This window comes from Oryctolagus cuniculus, chromosome 7 (assembly GCF_964237555.1).
Source record: "Oryctolagus cuniculus chromosome 7, mOryCun1.1, whole genome shotgun sequence".
Taxonomy (NCBI): Eukaryota; Metazoa; Chordata; class Mammalia; order Lagomorpha; family Leporidae; genus Oryctolagus; species Oryctolagus cuniculus.
Window position 1 is genome coordinate 120263164 of NC_091438.1, and position 17611 is coordinate 120280774.

The following is a 17611-nucleotide window of genomic DNA, read 5'->3' on the forward strand; positions in this document are numbered from 1 at the left end:
GAGGTTAGGGAGACTAAGAGCCTTTATCAGGGCCACATGGGAGCCTGTGTGCAGTCTGCTGGCCGCTCCCTCTCTCCCCTGTCATTCACTCCCGCCCACCCACGAGGCTGAATGACAGCTCTGCCCTGTGCCTGCTACACTCCCTCCCGTTTTCCTTCCTTGGCCAACTGCTCCCTTCAGGGCGCCAGAGCTGCTGGACAGGCAAGGGTCACCCACTTCTGGGTGCTGACCATCTTCCTGGAGTTTCCTAAATACACTTACTGTGGGACAGGGGAACCAAGTCAGAGTCGGCTGGCTCCCCAGTTAAGCGAGGTGCTCCTCTGCACGCTCTGGGCTTCCTGTTCGCACGGAGTTGTTGCTGACCATTCTCCTGGGCTCCTGTCTGCCTTCGTTGGCCCACACGGACCTGGCAGAGCAGCGTACACCAGTACCCAGCAGAACGTGGGGGCCTCTGCCGGGAAGAGCCCTCATCGATCTCGCTCGCTCCGAAGTCCCTTTGCCCATTCCTACTCCCTCCTTTCACCAAAAGGAGACTCCAGAAGGGGTGGATGTGAGATATTTATTGGATGCTTATGGGACTGGTCCACGTGGGTCAGGGGTGGGGACAAGGGCCTCAGGGCTGCCTGGAATGTCACTGGCGGTCACTGTGGCCAGAAGCAGTGCAGTGGAGGCGACCACTGCTTGTTCTCATTGCCTTCCAGACGCGGGTTCAAGAAGGGGTCATGCTGCCCTCGAGGGCACACTGCTGCGATGCCTGTACTCACACCCTGATGGTCGGTAGGTAACTCCTCCGGGCCTGGAAAACAGCAAGCAGAGGTGTAAGGCTTCCACCGGCAGCCCCTTCCCCCGCCAGGACCACCCGCCCTGGCTAATTTCCATGTGCTTACTGTAGGCAGCACATCTTGCTCGGACTCTTAGATGCATCATTCATTTAACAAGTATTTATTTATTAGCAGCACTACGGCTGCGTTTCTGAACGTACAACTTAGTGAGGGAGACAGATGATGCACAGCGATGAGCAGACAGGAAGAGCTGACCTTTACCATTATCTTATGAGATAGGTACTGTTTTTTTTTAAAGACTTATTTATTTATCTGAAAGGCAAAGTTATATATACAGAGAGAGACAGAGACACAGAGAGATACCTTCCATCTGCTGGTTTACTACTCAAATGATTACAACAACTGGAGCTGGGTTGATCTGAAGCCAGGAGCCAGAAGCTTCTTCTGGGTCTCCCATGTGGGTGACAGGGCCCAAACACTTGGGCCATCTTCTGCTGCTTTCCCAGGCACATCAGCAGGGAGCCAGATCAGAAGTAGAGCAGCCAGGACTTGAACCGGCACCCATATGGGATGCTGGCACCACACATAGCAGTTTTACCCACTATGCCACAATGCTGGACCCAACGTAGTTACTATTAAAAAATCCTTTCTGGGGGCCAGCACCATGGCGTAGTGGGTAAAGCCGCCGCCTACAGCACCCATGTCCCATATGGGCACTGGTTCAAGTCCTGGCTGCCCCATTTCCAATCCAGCTCCCAGCCCTGGCCCCCTGGCTGTTGCTGCCATTTGGGGAGTGAACCTGCCTCTCTATAACTCTGCCTTCAAATAAATAAATAAATCTTAAATAAAAAAAGAAAAAAAAAACATTCTCTCTCCTCTCTGATACTCTGCTTTTCAAATAAATACAGGTTTTAAAAAGAGAAGTTTGTGTAAAATAGAATTAAAAAGATAATTTTACCCTTAAAAATGGGGTAGAAAGTAGAGTGGCCTCATCTTTCTCTTTCCTTTTTTCCGAACTTCCTGTGAGCCCCTAGACTGCATTTATGAAACACTAATTTTTTCCCACATTGAATTAACTGCAGTGTTCTTGGTCTTTCCTGCTGTGAAATGGGGGTGATGTGCGCACTACATGTCCTACTGCACAGCATGAGAGCCAACAGGAAGGCCAGTCTGTTAGGGATGCCACTTTGAGGAATGCGGAGGCACGGGACTGGAAATGGTCTCAGAGCAGGAGGAGGGCCTAGTGACTCCTGGTGACTGTCAGGTAGAGAGGGAAACACAGCAAAACACAATGAAGATGAATGGGAGAAACAAGGAACTGAATGTGAGCAGAGATCCTACAGCTGTCATTTAGTAAAAGGTCAGGAAAGCAGTTTCCATCTTAAGCAAAGAAGCAAGAGTACATGCTATCCCGACCCTAGTGACTGGAGGGTCCAGCTGGTGGCTGAGGGAGGCTGCTTCTGTTCACAGACTCAAGGGAGGGACTGCCTTCCCCTGGAGCCAGAGGGGCTGGAGGGAGAGGAGCAGGGGAGCAGGGGAGCAGGGCACGCCCCGGAGCAGACCCCGGGGCCTTGCCTGGCGGAACCTTGGAGATGGAAACACACACGCCTGAATTCTAGCTCCACAGTCGATGAGCTGTGACTCCTTGAACAAGTCATCCCAGTTCTCTTAGACCTCTTTTCACATCTGTAAAGTGGGTGACAGAGATGCTCACCTCACCAGGGAGGCTGGAGGATGACATGAGCTGGCGCATGTAAAGCTTCCCATAGCGGCCAAGGGGCATGCCTTTGGCCTGCAGCTAAGCCGTCAGTTAGGACACCTGCCTCCCTCATCAGAGCACCTGGGTTTGATCTGTGGCTCTGGTTCTTGATTCTACCTCCCTGCCAATGAGGACCCAGGCAGGCTGCAGTAATTGGGTTTCTGTCACGCATGCGCAAGAGCCTGCTCCTGGCTTCGGCTTCCCCTGACTTTTTTTTTGACAGGCAGAGTGGACAGTGAGAGAGAGAGAGAGAGAGACAGAGAGAAAGGTCTTCCTTTTGCCGTTGGTTCACCCTCCAAGGGCTGCTGCGGCCGGCCGGCGCACCACGCTGATCCGATGGCAGGAGCCAGGTGCTTCTCCTGGTCTCCCATGGGGTGCAGAGCCCAGGGACCTGGGCCATCCTCCACTGCACTCCCTGGCCACAGCAGAGAGTTGGCCTGGAAGAGGGGCAACCGGGACAGAATCCGGCGCCCTGACTGGGACTAGAACCCGGTGTGCCAGCGCCGCAAGGCGGAGGATTAGCATGTTGAGCCGCGGCGCTGGCCTTCCCCTGACTTTTGTGGGCATTTAGGGAGTGAACCAATGAGCTCCGTCTCTTTGTATCTCAAATAAAAAGCAAAAACAAAAACAAAAAACAGTGTCTGGCACATGACAGGGACTTCCTTTTCACAGCAACAGAGAGGAGGAGAGGAGGTGTTGAGGTGGAGTTGGCTCTGTCACTCACTCATTGGTGACTTCGAGCCTCAGTTTCCCTATCTGTAAAATGGAAGTAGTAATAGGATCTATACTTTCCCCAGGAGCTGTGAGAAGCAAAAAAGATGGTCTATTTAGTTAGTTCATTTTAGCTACCGTGTTGTATTTCACTGTTACACTACACCACGGTTTATCTACCCATTTCTACAGTGGTGGACACTCAGTGTGCTTCCAACTGACCAGCTATCCTGATATCTATCCCACAAGTTCTCTCCTAATACAGTGATTTCTCTAAGGCAGATAACCAGAATCACTGAGTTACAGGATAGATACATTTCTCGTGTCAGCAGATGTCAAGTTGCCCTACAAACTGGTGATAACGATTTATACTCTTAACCAGCAGTACGGAGAGGACCCATTTCACCTCCCACGTGAACTGCTTCTGCACTTTTGGCAGTGTAATTGTTTTAAAGAAGTAATGCTTAAATTGCTTCATCCTGATTATGAGTAAGGTTGAACATCCTTTTGTGTATATTGGGCATCTGTGATTTTGTGTGTGTGTGGATTACACTTTTCTCATTTGTTTAAAGGGGTGCTTTTATATTCTAGGTATCAATCCTGTCATATTTTACATACAGTCAATTCTCACTATGCACAGGAGCTATGTTCCATAAAGTCACCGCCAACACTGAATTAGTAAATGCCGAACGGTCACTGCTAGGGAAAACCCAAGGTAAGGACCCTATGAGCAATCTGTCACATTTTTGTTAACCAATTGATACATAACTTTGCTTATTAGTGTTTCTGTTAAGAGACTCCTTATTAATGTACATAATCAACTCATTAACACTAAACTTGCAGCCAACACACCTTAACTCCTGCCTGAATGAAGCCTAACTCACACGGTTCTCCTGCCAGGCACAGCACAGCCTTCTTGTGCTCAGCACTTCAGCGCTACGCGTGGAGCCCATTTTAAACGGTGACATCATCAACAAAAATACAGCAATCGTGGCACTAAATAGATTGCCGGAAGGACACCTGATGACTGTCTGGGCTGAAACAGGAAGGCTGAGCTCTGCCTGGCTACTGTCTCCTGGGAGCAAATGCAACCGCTCTGGGCGTGCCCGAATCTGCAAACGACCTCAAAGTGCCTCTACTAGGGACGGAGAGGTGACAAGTAAGTTTAGCAAGTAGGCAAAAAGATTCCCAAATATGGAATCTGAGAGTAAGGATCAATTATGTGTATGTGTATAGATGTTTGTGTTTATTATATCTTTGTAGCCCATCACTTGTTTCTGAGATTTATATATGGTGTGTTTTATATTTGACTCAGGAAGATTTGCCAAGTTGTTTCTTTCATATAAAAAATAAATTTTTCATATTTAATTAGTCTGTTTCTGAACTCTCTATTCCAGGACAAGTGACATTTGGGGCCAATGACTCTTTGTTACAGGGTATTGTCTTCTGAGGGGCAGGAGTTTTCCCAGCATGCCTGTGCCTCTGCCAGTAGGTACCAGTGTCACCCCTCTCCTGACTGTGACAACAAAACTCCTCTTAGTGCCCAGGTACCCAGTGGTCTTCACCTGGTTGAGAGCCACTGCACTGCCCAATTCTGTGCCCGTATTTCACTGACAAAGCTTATGTCCTTTTCAACTATCCTGCATCTGACTTCCTAGTAGGGTAGGGTGAATGAAGAAGACTCAGGCGGGTAGACAGTGCAGTATGAGTTAGTGACGTGGTATGGTCATGTGGGGCGGAGGTGTAGGGGACAGTGATGTCTCCAGAGGGAAATTTGATTTCCCCCACCTCCAACTCCTCAAATGCCCTATTACAGCATCCCAGAGGAAAATAAACAATGAACATAAACCTGAGCTCTGCTAACAAGAGCGCATCCTGTGCCTGACCAGCAAGTCTCTCTTCTTTGTTTTCCAAAATTGCCATGTTCACTCTGATACCTGTGTACTTTAGATTAATCTTAGAATTCACTGGGCAATCGCTTCTTGGTCTTTTGGCTAAGATCAAGTGTAGAGTTCACTGGGCAAATTCCGTGAAAGACTTTGTTGGGATTTTTCTGCATAGATTAATTTTGGAAGAACTGGCATCTTCCTTTCCACATATATGCCATGTCCCACCAGATAGGCAGGTTCTGTTTGGTCTTTTTTCTTTAAGACTTATTTATTTGAAAAGCAGAATGACAGAGAAAGAGGGACAGAGAAAAAGAGATCTTCCATTCACTGGTTCATTCCCTCAATACCCACAACAGCAGAGACTGGGCCAGGCCACAGCCAGGAGGCAGGAATTCCATTCAGATCTCCCATGTGGGTGGCAGGAGCCCAAATATTTGGGCTATCCTCTGCTGTTTTCCCAGGCACATTAGCAGTGAGCTGGATTGGAAGCAGAATGGCCAGGACTCAAATGGGCAGTCCAGTGTGCATGCAGCGTGGGTTAACCCACAGCGCCTGCCCCAGACAGGTTTTTTGTCTTTCATTAACCTTCATGTTTCTCTCAAAGAGTTGAAGGATGTGGTGGGGGGCTGGGGTGGACACGAGAGAGAGCCAGTGAGTATTGTGGCCCAGCAGGTTAGGCTGGGTCTGTGTTAGGCTTTGTTCCTATTCCCTGCCACCTCCCAGGTCTTCCCAACCTCAGGAAGTGATATAATCAAGTATAAAATTCCTTGACACCAAGTGTATCAAATTGACCACTGCTGCCCTGAACAGCCACCTGCCCTTGTCCTTGCACTGTTTAGACACAGCAGGGTTACTCGTGGTCAGGATCTGAGAAGGGTTCTTGAACTGTTGCTTGTTGCATTTGCACTGTTAAGTTAGAAAATCAGCCTTCAGGGCCCATACTGTGGCACAGTGGGTTAAGCTACGGGCCCACGATGTCAAGATTCCATTTTTTTTTGACAGGCAGAGTGGATAGTGAGAGAGAGAGACAAAGGTCTTCCTTTTGCCGTTGGTTCACCCTCCAATGGCCGCCACGGGTGGCGTGCTGCGGCCAATGCATGGCGCTGATCTGAAGGCAGGAGCCAGGTGCTTTTCCTGGTCTCCCATGGGGTGCAGGGCCCAAGTACTTTTGCCATCCCCCACTGTACTCCCTGGCCACAGCAGAGAGCTGGCCTGGAAGAGGGGCAACCGGGAAAGAATCCGGCGCCCCGACCAGGACTAGAACCCGGTGTGCCGGCGCCGCTAGGTGGAGGATTAGCCTATTGAGCCGCAGTGCCGGCCGTCAAGATTCCATATAAGCACCGGTTCAAGTCCCAGCTGCTCCACTTCAGATCCAGCTCTCTGCTATGGCCTGGGAAAGCAGTGGAAGATGGCCCAAGTCCTTGGGCCCTGCACCCATGTGGGAGATCCAGATGGAATTCCGAGCTCCTGGCATCCATCTGGTCCAGCCCGGATTGTTGCAGACATTTGGGGAGTGAACCAGCAGATGAAAGATTCTCTCTCTCATTCTCTCTTACTCTCTCTCTCTCATCTCTGTAACTCTGCCTTTCAAATAAATAAATAAATCTAAAAAAAAAGAGAAAGAAAGAAAATCAGTCATGCAATTATTAACAAATGACAGCATTCAGCACCTGGCTGTCTTGGAGACCTAGCTACTGCCCACTGCCCTTCTGTGTGCCACAGGCTTGCCGCCCTTTCTTCTTTGACGAAGCTTAAATTCCATCCCTTCTTCTCCTGCCTGGCCTCGTTCCCTACTGCAGGAGTCTCACCCGGTCCTGCCTACACGGTTTTGGCCATTATCTGCCCTATGCTGGGATACTTTTTCTCCTCTGTTTGCTTTACCAATTTCTATACTTATCCCATGCTAATTCAAATGGACACATTTCATATCAAACCGTGTTGTAGTTAATTATACACTTGTGCAGACCCTGTGGGGTGGGCAGAAGACAGAGAAGACTGGAGGCAGAAAGTCACAGGCTGAATTTCAGGCCCAGCTATCAGCTTTGTGACCTTTGAACAAGTCACAAAACCCCTCTGAGCCTTGATGTTCTCATCTGTAAAATGGAGATAATATCTATTTCAAATGTTGTCTACAAACTACACTGAAAAATCTATTGCCAATAGGAACCTGTATTTTTCACAGTACAATGCAAGAGATGGTAAAAATATATGCAGTGAAAGCTACACTGGTTTACGGTTTATGCTAGCAAAGGAATAAGTAGTCTCGATGACCAGAATCATCAGATGATCAAAACAAAACAAAAAACAAAAATACCTATATTTTGTTTCTTTTTTATTTTTTATTTTATTTATTTATTTATTTTTTTGACAGGCAGAGTGGACAGTGAGAGAGAGAGACATAGAGAAAGGTCTTCCTTTTTTTGCCGTTGGTTCACCCTCCAATGGCCGCCGCGGCCGGCGCGCTGCGGCCGCCGCACCGCGCTGATCCGATGGCAGGAGCCAGGAGCCAGGTGCTTTTCCTGGTCTCCCATGGGGTGCAGGGCCCAAGCACCTGGGCCATCCTCCACTGCACTGCCTGGCCACAGCAGAGAGCTGGCCTGGAAGAGGGGCAACCGGGACAGAATCCGGCGCCCCAACCGGGACTAGAACCCGGTGTGCCGGCGCCGCTAGGCGGAGGATTAGCCTAGTGAGCCGCGGCGCCGGCCTTATATTTCGTTTCTAAGCGTGGGGAGAAGCAAGTTCTTATTTTCTTTTGTTAGGGATAATATTAAAAATTGGCTTACATTCCCTAAGGCTAGAATTAAAATAATCTTACAAACCCCACAACACGGGTTAATTCCTGCGTGATGACACTAAACTACTTGAAACATCCTGAGCACGTGGCAACTTCTGCCTGAGGAGAGGCAAAGGAGCCCAAGGTCACCTCCGAATTGCTCCCCGACCCCCGACTTCCCGGCCCTGCACCGCTCCGAATCCGCCCCACCTCCCACCCCGCCCTACGGATACCTGCAAGGCTCCTCTCCTGTTTCTTACCTGTTGTCTGCAAACTTAAGCCTGGGTCCAACTTTGGGTGGGGCTTTGCACTGATGAACAGGAAACACAGCACACAGGCTGTGATAACGAAGGCCAGGAGAACCACTGCTGCTACGGACAGGCCCACAAGCGCGCCGACGCTGGGGAGAGAGGCCCGCCGGGGTGTGAGGGTCAGGTGTTGGAGGAATCGGCGGGGGCATTGTCCTGTGCCTCCCCATCTCACACAGGCCTGCTCTGCCTAAGCAGGGGACGGCACATCAACAACATGACAGGCTAAGCGGCTCCGTGCACCCAGTGTTTGGCACATGTTCCCTTTCTTCTCTCCTCTGCCTGCTTTCCTGGATGGCTTCCACCCCAGGGAGCAGAGAATGGTCTTTCTTATTTATTTATTTATTTATTTTAACAATTTTTTTGACAGGCAGAGTTAGACAGTGAGAGAGAGAGAGAGAGACAGAGAGAAAGGTCTTCCTTCTGTTGGTTCACCCCCAAAATGGTCGAAGCCAGGAGCCAGGTGCTTCCTCCTGGTCTCCCATGGGGTGCAGGGCCCAAGCACTTGGGCCATCCTCCACTGCCTTCCTGGGCCACAGCAGAGAGCTGGACTGGAAGAGGAGCAACCGGGACAGAATCCGGCGCCCCAACTGGGACTAGAACCCGGGGTGCAGCACCGCAGGCGGAGGATTAGCCAAGTGAGCCGAGGCACCGGCAACGATTTATTTTGTTTACTTGAAAGGCAAAGTGACAGAGAGAGAGAGAGAGATGGAGAGACAGTGAGAGAAAGAAAGATCCTCCATCTGCTGGTTCACCGAACACTCCATCCTCATGGATACAGGGACCTAAACACTAGGACCATCTTCCGCTGCTTTCCCAGGCACATTAGCAGGGAGCTGGATTGGAAGTGGAGCAATTGGGACCGGAACCAGGAACCGGCGCTCATATGAGATGCCTGCCTTAGCAGGAGGTGGCTTTACCCACTTGTGCCACTGTGCCAGCCCCTGGAGGTGGTCTTTAAGGTCCCTTACCTTCCACAGAGCTGTTTCTTAATGATGAAAACACATGGCAGGCCTTCCTTAGTTAAAAACCGATACTTCAATGTGGGGAGCAACTCGGACTAGACTGTTACTGGAGTTGAGACTTATTCTATACATCTGCTCTCCCACAATATGGCGCTGAGAAGGCAGTAACAACTTCTACGCAGCTGCCTCTCGCCAGCTTGAGTGATGACCTGCAGCAGCTGATCCTGCTCCTGATTGGAGGAGAGCAGCGTACTCGGCGTGTGGGTAGCAGAGTTGGGATTGGTGGAAGAGGACTATAAAGGAGGAGAGAGACAACATGCATCAGGAACATCTAAGAGGAACACCTGAGCAGCCCCCGAGAGAGCCGGCCGGCGGTGTGCCGCTCCCCCGCGGAAGTGGGGAAAGTGGCAGGGGGAACCGCCCTTCCACGGAGGTGGAAGGGACGGTAGCCAACCCGGGAAGAACCAGCAGCAAACCCGGGAAGGGCCGAGCAGACGAAAGAACAGCGCAGGGTCCTGTGTCGTTCCTCCGCGAAGAGGGGGAGCGACACTTCAACCTCAAAGTAATTGGTGAGGCAACTTCTGTGGGTCTTCTGATTATGCCAGTGTCAACTCTATGTCCAAGAAGTCTCCTCACTGCTGGGCCCTCAGCCTCCAACTCTTTGCCTCTTTCCCCCTCTAGCTTTGGTCACTTAAGAGTTTTTTCCCTTAAACAACTTCTGATGCTGCAGGTATGAGGAGTGGGGATGTTTTTCTAAACACCCACAATTCTCCAGCAATACCAGCCGGGTATCCTGTAATTTAGCTCAATTCTGACCCTGTCCACCTGAAAGTGTCAGATCCCGCAGGCAGGGGGCTCAGTCACACAATACTGCCCCGCACTTCAGGTGTAGACACTGGTGTGCCTAAGACCTTTGGTGTGCCTTTGGGTTTAATTTGCTAGATGGGCTCCCAGACCTCAGGGAAACACTTGCTTGTACTCGTTTATCATAAAGATATTACAAAAGATACAGATGAATGGGCAGATGGAAGACACGCACAGGGCAAGGTATGGGAGAGGGATAAGGAGCTCCCATGCCCTCAACAATAACCCTTCCAGGGGTCTCTGCATGTCCAGAATTGGAAGCTCTTGGAACCTTGTCCTTTTGTATTTTTGTTTTGTTTTGTTTTACAGAGGCTTCCTGATGTAGGCATGGCAGATGCCATCAACGGCCAGTCAAGCAACCTTCAGTCCTCCTTCCCTCCTCGCAGGTTGGGGGGTGGGGCTGTGAGTTCCAACCCTGGAATCACATGGTTGGTTCCCCTGGCAACCAGCCCCCATTCTGAGGCTCTCCAGGAGCCCACCAGCAGCACCTCATCAGAACAAAAGATGCTTCCATCACCCAGGAAATTATGAAGGATTTAGGGGCGCTGTGTCAGGAGCCCAGGATCATAGACCAAATATTAGAACAGAAGATTCTTCTAGTATCCTTATCTCCAAGGGTTTCAATTGCTTTGTCTCATGCACTGGAGGCAGAGACCAAATATAGATTTATTATATCATTTCTACTCTCCAGAAAACTGTCTCCTGGCTCAGATACCTAGGGGCCCTGTCCTATTTCACAGGCTCCCTCCCCATCATCTCCCCATGATGGTGCTGTGCCTGTCCTCGGAGGCTTATCCCAAATGTCCTGTCATACTTCTCTCCCCCTGCCCTCAAGCCAGGCCAACCTACACAGGCAGGACACCTTACTCAGGGCTGTTAGGGAAAGAGTAAGGAAGGGGCTTTGGGATCAGACCAACCAGGCTGGGACTCCCTGGGAGATCTTGGCACAGGTATTTAACTTTTTGAGTCTCCACTTCCTCATCAGAAAAGTGAAAAAGATCAACACACAGTACCTTGCAGCTGGTGATGAGGATGAGTGCACTGACTATTCTGAGCACGCGTTAAGTATTCAACATAGTCCTATGCCCCTGAAGGCAGAGCAGACCATGTTTAAGCAGCTTCCTCTTCACCTTGAACAGGGTCTGGCAGTGTGTAGCTGGTAAGTACTGAGTACCTGCCATATGTCAGGGCACTGTCAGAAGCTCTCCCCCAGCACTGTGGGTGTTCCAGGCTGTGGCTTAACCACTGCACCCCCATAGCCACCCCTCCCAATAGGAAGGGGTGTGTCTGCACCAGGCTTTGTTCCTTCCTTCCTGCCACTATTCCTCCAGGCTGCCTGTCATTTCCCTTCCTCACCTCTAGCTCCAGACTCCTGCCCTTGACACTTCTACAAGAATTTCACTCTCAGTTAGCTGATGGCTGATTTCCTCTGAACACCTTAGAGCCTTGAAGAATCTGTCTTCTCACAGCTAAGTTTTTGGACACTTCTGTGATGGAAGAGTATTGAGCTATTAAATACTTCAAATACTAGTTAAGATCATGGATACATTCTTATAATGTTAAGTGAAAAGAGCAGGACACCTTATTAATCTATAGCATCACTCCAACTTAACTCAATAAACAACTGCACCAAAGTACACATAGACAGGCAGGATAGAGATTTAGAAATACACAGCTAACTGGCTGTCTTGGCAGAGGAGGAAAGCTGTGGATGGCCTGTCTGTGTTCCCTTGGGTGTTACCATTGTGGAATATTCTGGCCAGCATTCATTTCTCTTTGCCCGAGGGCTTGCTTAGGCCCAGAACAGGCTCTGTGTACACACTGGACAGATCAGAAGCGTGGGATAATTCATGCCTCCCGTCCCCTGCTGGCCCTCATCAATGATGGACAGAACCTGGCTCTCAGAGGGGATAACTCCAGGGTGCATGGCCTCCCCCGCTTGGCAGGGTAGACCAGGCTCTGGAGAGCGCCAGTGTGACTTGCTGGGGAATACACCTGCTGTTGGCTTCTCTCCTTCCCGATCTCACTTCCCTACCTTCATAGGGTCACTGTCCTTGTAAACCACTTGCCATGACATCTTCTGAGAGTCTTTTGGGAAACTCAAACTAAGACCCTGGTCAGTCATGAGTCACCCATGAGTTCTTCTATTTCACATCTTCCACATTGTGCGTATAGAACAAGGGGGCTTTAAAAAGTTAGGGGAAAATGGAATTAAAAGATAGTTCAAGGCCGGCGCCGTGGCTGAATAGGTTAATCCTCCACCTAGCGGCGCCGGCACACCGGGTTCTAGTCCCGGTCGGGGCGCCGGATTCTGTCCCGGTTGCCCCTCTTCCAGGCCAGCTCTCTGCTGTGGCCAGGGAGTGCAGTGGAGGATGGCCCAAGTCCTTGGGCCCTGCACCCCATGGGAGACGAGGATAAGTACCTGGCTCCTGCCATCGGATCAGCGCGGTGCGCCGGCCGCAGTGCACCGGCCGCGGTGGCCAATGGAGGGTGAACCAACAGCAAAGGAAGACCTTTCTCTCTGTCTCTCTTTCTCTCTCACTGTCCACTCTGCCTGTCAAAAAAAAAAAAAAAAAACCCAAAAAAAAAAAAAAAAAAACCCAAAAAAAAAAAAAAAAAAAAAAACACCCTAAGTGACCAGAGGTGTCAGAGACGTCAGTTCCCCACCACCACAGCAGAATCTGTGCAGGCCACAGGGGTGAGCACCCTCTTTCAATGAGGTTATAGATTCCTGCCCCAGGTGGGAACTGGATGGGAGCACCTGTAGCCTTCTAGGATTTCACCATTCTGACTCCGAAAGACTAAAACAGCCCACTGGGACCCCAGGAAGGCACAGGAGGGCCTGACAAATGAGGGCTAGTTCTAAGTAGCCCTTAGGTAGTTCTAAGTTCAAATCCTGGACTAGGAGGTTCTAAGTTCGAATCCTGGTTCTGCCACACATACGCTGAAAACCATTTCCTTGTCTTCCTTTGCAAAGGTTTCTATCTCACCAGGCAACCATCAGGATGAAATGAGATAGTATACACAATGCTGACCACCAGTTCTGTCTTCCAGCAGGGCTGCTGCCTTGGACTCACACCTTGGTGAAAACCAGAACTGGTGATGGAGGGTATTTAGCAAGTGGACCAGGCTGTGTGATGGCGCTGGCTGCTTCTCCACAGGGCATCTTCTCTGCCTGAGATGCACTTACAGAAGGCGGTACTCCCTCAGCATTCTCTCTCCAAGGAAACGGTGCTCACCTGGAGACCGCCTTTCACAAGAAAGGACAGATGGAACCAGGAGCAGACAAGGCCCCCACCCGCACTGGCAGGGGCTCTGTCAGAAGCCAGTCGGAAGAGTTATTTTCAGGTTCAGAGCACACGGATGCCCTGGACATCGTGGGGACCCTCAGGTCCTCTCCCTTGGGTGGAGGGCAGGCTGTGGATGTCCTGGCTATGTTTATGAACCATGCTATGTCCGAGCCCAGGAAGCATCGTCCTATGTGTTAGAACTTTCAGCTGCCCTTGGGGTCACAATGACCCTGGATGTGACCTCAGCGATCTCCCCCCAACCCCGCTACAGCATTGTCTGAGCTACTACAGCACTCCATGTGGAGAAGGTTTCCAAGGCAACAAGGGACCACAAATCGTGTGTAGAGAAGGGAGTGATGGGAGAGGGAAGGGGTCCTTGCTGGATGATGAGAGAGTCACTCATCTCTGTTCTCCCAAAGGCCAGCACACTCTCTCAAGTATCCTCATCTGTTAGAAGGAGAGAAGGTATGCCAAGACTGTGAATTCCTGAAAGCATCTAACCCGTGCATGGTCCTAGGTAGTGTTCTTTAAATCTACATCCTGCTAACAGGGCTGGGGAACCTCCAGCCTACAGGCCCTATAAAGGCTGTGAAATCACTTGGTCTGGCCCTGCCAAGCCAACTTGCAGGTGGGACTTGAAATTCAATAAATCTTGAGCAGGCTCATTTTTAAGCTGATAATTTTGTCTGGCCCGTGAATGATGTTACAAATACCCTAACGCCCTGGCAGAAAACAGGTTCCCCACGCCCGGTAGATCTTGAACAATTCACTTTCCTACCTGAGCCTGATTTCCCACCTCTGTGAAGCAGGGCAAGGGAGCTCTGTTTTACTGAGCACCTGCTCTACACGGATGACTTTCATGTACTCTGTTTCTCTTAGAGCTTACAACAATTCCATGAGACAGGCGTTACTATTACCATTTTAAGGATGAGAAAAGAGATTGAAAAACTTTTGCCACCCACATAGAAAATTAGAACCAAAGCTTGGCCCAGGTTCTGAGCAGCCCCAAGGCTCCACACTGTCTTCATTCTTTAGAGGGAGGCCAGCACTATCTTATTTTAGCCCCCAGTAAGAAGCCTTCAACAAACACTGCAGTGTTTTACTTTGGTGTATGTTATTTCTCTCTGAACAGACAAGAGTGCTTCTTGGGGGCAGGGGATCATCATTTTTTGCACCCCCCCCCCCATTGTGCAATGTGCTTTGACAAAGCAAAGGCAGTAAATGGGTAAATGAATATATGGATGAACAGAAAATAAACTAATACGATTTCCTAGGTGATACTAGGAGCCAAGTGCGCAGGATATGATAACCTGGCATTTGAAAATCATTTAGGGGCCGGAGCTGTGGTGTAGTAGGCTAAGCCTCCACCTGTGGCGTCAGCATCCCATATGGGTTCCCATTCAAGTCCTGGCTGCTCCACTTCTGATCCAGCTCCCTGTTATGGCCTGGGAAAGCAGTAGAAGATGGCCCAAGTGCTTGGGCCCCTGCACCCATGTGGGAAACCTGGAAGAAGCTCCTGGATCCAGACCAGCTCAGCTCTAACTGTTGCAGCCATCTGGGGAGTGAAACAGCAGATGGAAGACTCTCTGCCTCTCTCTCTCTCAGTGTAATTCTGCCTTTCAAATAAATAAATAAATCTCACAAAAATACTGTAAAAAAGAAAATAATTTCGCATTAGATTGAACAGCCTAGAAAAAGCAGTAATATTTATAACTGCTGGGTGGGGGGGCATATACCAAGTTGGTTTCACCCCCGTTACCTCTTGATCCTTGCCTTAGCTGGACATCAGGGCAATGACTGATCATTCTCCCCATTTGACAGATAAAAAGACAGAGGCTCAGAGCGGTCTTATGGCATGCGATGCTGTCCTTCCCCACCCAGAGGGTGTGCAACCTCTGCTCATGTATCTCCAGGGACAGGCAAGTCGCTACCCACTGCGGTGACTCCTTCTACTCTTGCTGATGCCTGTTTCCCAGAGCACCACATCCCATTCTCTGGGTGAGACCTTGGAGACCCAGGGGGATTAAGGCCTTGCCCCCTCAGCTCTCTCCAGAGATCCCAGGAATGCCAGAGCTGGTCTAACCAACCCTTCCCCTAAACAAATTGGATACCTGAGCTCCCATGGGTGGGGGGATTCACCCAAACTTCACTTCTGTTAATAGGGCCAGAGGCAGGTTCTGCTGCGGCTTTACACCACTGTCTCATGAAGGGCCTTGGAGGCAGCTCTGACCCCCCAGGTCTCCTGCCTTAGCTCAGGGGTGGGGTCCACCCCAGCACCAGCCATAGGGCTTGGCACACACTAAGTGCTCAGCTGAAAGAATGGCTAAATGAGAAGGGAAAGGAAGGGGCTGAAGCTGGGGTGGGAGTGGAGCATCAGGTGAGGAGGAAGGTTTGCTGTGGAGGATGGGTGGGGGTCTCGGTAAGGTTTGGGGTCAGGATGTCAGAGTGGTGCTGGGAGGGTGGGGGAGGCAGCCGGAGCAGGGGGAGAGCCTGGGGCAGAGCTGGGAGTGGGTAAGGACTGAAATAAGCCGGTGTGGAGAGTAAGAAGGGGGCACTAGATGCGGACTACAGTTTGCGTTTCCTGTGAAGATGGAAGTCGGCTGTTAGGTAGGGGTTAGGATTTGGAGTAGGTTGAAAGTGGTGATGGAAGAAGTTTCGAGGTGGGTGCAGAGAGGGTAGTTTGGGGGTAAGGATTGGGGTGAGATTCTGGCATGGAGCTCAGCGGTTGGGATCAGCATGCGGGAACAGAGCTGAGAGGGGATCGGGTGAGAGGGAAGGTCGGTATCGGGCACGAGTGGTAAGTGTGGGGCGGCGGTCGGTGCCCATGTGCCGGTGGGCACTTGGATGAGAGCTAAAGCTTAGCCCGCGCCGGCGAGGGGCCGCGAGGGGCCGGGGTTGAAGGTGGGGTTAGGGCAGGTGCCCGTACCTGAGCCACCACATGTAGCCGTGCTCGTAGGGGAAGAAGCTGTGCGGGTCGTCGCAGCAGTACTTGTGGTCGCGGAAGCCGCAGCAGAAGACGGCGGCCGCCTCGCCCCCCGGCCGCGGGCAGCTGAAGCCGCGCACCGCCTCCTGCTCGGCGCTCACGTAGCTCGTGCAGGCGCCGCTCATCGCGCCCCGCGGCCCCGGACGGCGGGCCCGGACGGGAACTGAGCCTCACAAAGGCGGAGCCGGAGTGCGCGGGGCAGAGGCGCGCGGAGACGGAGACTCGCGGAGTCTGAGGCGGACACAGCGACGCGCGCGGAGACGCGGCGGCTGCCCCCCGGAACCCGCGGGGAGACCAGGTGCGGGGGAGCCGCGGTACTGAGGAAAAGGGCGGGCGAGTGGGCCGAGGGGCGGTGGGTGGCGAGCGCGGATAGGAGCGGGAGCCGGAGCCGGAGCCAGGAGCGGGCGGCGGTGGGGCGCGACCCGCGGAGCCGACCGGGGAGCCGGCCCGGAGCCGCCCGCGCGCACCTCTGCCACCCTACTGCGCGCCCAGTCTGTGCACGAGGGCGCTGGGTGAGCAGGGAGACGCGAGGACACGGCCGGGGGGCGGGGCGGGACCTCGAGGCGCGCGGGGCGCTGTGCGGGGCGCTGGGGAGCTCGGGGGCAGTTCGCGACTAGCGCGGGAACTAAGGCGAGCGGCCACGCTGTAGGGTCAGTGTGCATAGGATCAACTTCCGCTTCACGACGACCCCAGTCCAGGAGTGTGCATGCGCATTTTTATAGATGAGAGTTTGCGAACCCATTTTATAGGTGAGAGCTGAGGACCTGCGAAGTGGTTTCTCCCAGCCCCTAACTCCGAGGCATTTTAACCTAGGGCTGGCTCCTTGCGATTCCCCTTGCTCTCCGTACGGCTCTCACCAAGGTCTCCCCTGCCCGGGACTTATCTGTGTCCTCCTGACCGGTCTCTTCCTTTCCCTGGGAGCGCTCCCGTGCCCTGACACGGCTCACACTCCCCGGGACCCCTGCCCCTGGCCTGGGACAAGGGGGCCAGTGTGAGTGTGGATTACTGCAAGGGATAACCTTCTTTCCTACACTGCTAGCAAAACCAGAAACCCTCTCCATTTTCAGGAATTCCTTCTGGGTCAGGAGGCAGTGTGCCCCTTAGGAGCAGAGAGTCGGGGCCTGGAGTCCTGGGGCCTTGGTTTCCCCAGAGACAGGCAGGTCAACTCTAAGGGCCTGTGACACAGGGTCCTGGCGGGCTGCATTTTTCACAGCGGAGGGTAGAGCAGGAAGTAGCTAATGAGATGCCTCAGGGTCTCCAATCCCTCCACCTCTTTTGGGGGTGTGG

The 17611-nt window shown here is 51.8% G+C and overlaps 2 protein-coding genes and 1 long non-coding RNA gene across 5 annotated transcripts in view; 1 reads left to right on the forward strand and 2 right to left on the reverse strand.

The window, feature by feature from the left end:
- Positions 1-545: 545 nt before the first annotated feature.
- SHISAL2A (shisa like 2A) lies at positions 546-16602 on the reverse strand. The gene is made up of 3 exons (XM_008265249.4): positions 16268-16602; positions 8175-8314; positions 546-796 (listed from the first exon to the last, which is right to left on the reverse strand). The coding sequence occupies exons 1-3, from the start codon at positions 16447-16449 to the stop codon at positions 642-644; spliced, it is 477 nt and encodes a 158-aa protein (XP_008263471.2). The 5' UTR covers positions 16450-16602; the 3' UTR covers positions 546-641.
- On the reverse strand, positions 9346-13213 carry LOC138850650 (uncharacterized). The gene is made up of 3 exons (XR_011390705.1): positions 13087-13213; positions 11065-11139; positions 9346-9480 (listed from the first exon to the last, which is right to left on the reverse strand). It is a non-coding gene; the product is annotated as an uncharacterized lncRNA (long non-coding RNA).
- TUT4 (terminal uridylyl transferase 4) overlaps positions 16420-17611 on the forward strand; it is a 234434-nt gene continuing 233242 nt past the window's right edge. For all 3 annotated transcript variants that reach the window (XM_070078493.1, XM_070078495.1, XM_070078501.1), the window contains exon 1: positions 16420-16622. The gene's annotated coding sequence lies outside the window, so the exon portion shown is untranslated. The remainder of the gene's footprint in view (positions 16623-17611) is intronic.

Bases quoted from the DNA above. Each gene is read 5' to 3' on its own strand.
- SHISAL2A (XM_008265249.4), bottom strand. From the start codon at position 16,449: ATGAGCGGCGCCTGCACGAGCTACGTGAGCGCCGAGCAGGAGGCGGTG. The intron at 8,315-16,267 runs GTACGGGCACCT...CTCTCTCCCCAG, and splicing joins GGCTACATGTGGTGGCTCAG to CGTCGGCGCGCTTGTGGGCC. The intron at 797-8,174 runs GTAAGAAACAGG...GCTGTTTTCCAG, and splicing joins CTTAAGTTTGCAGACAACAG to GCCCGGAGGAGTTACCTACC.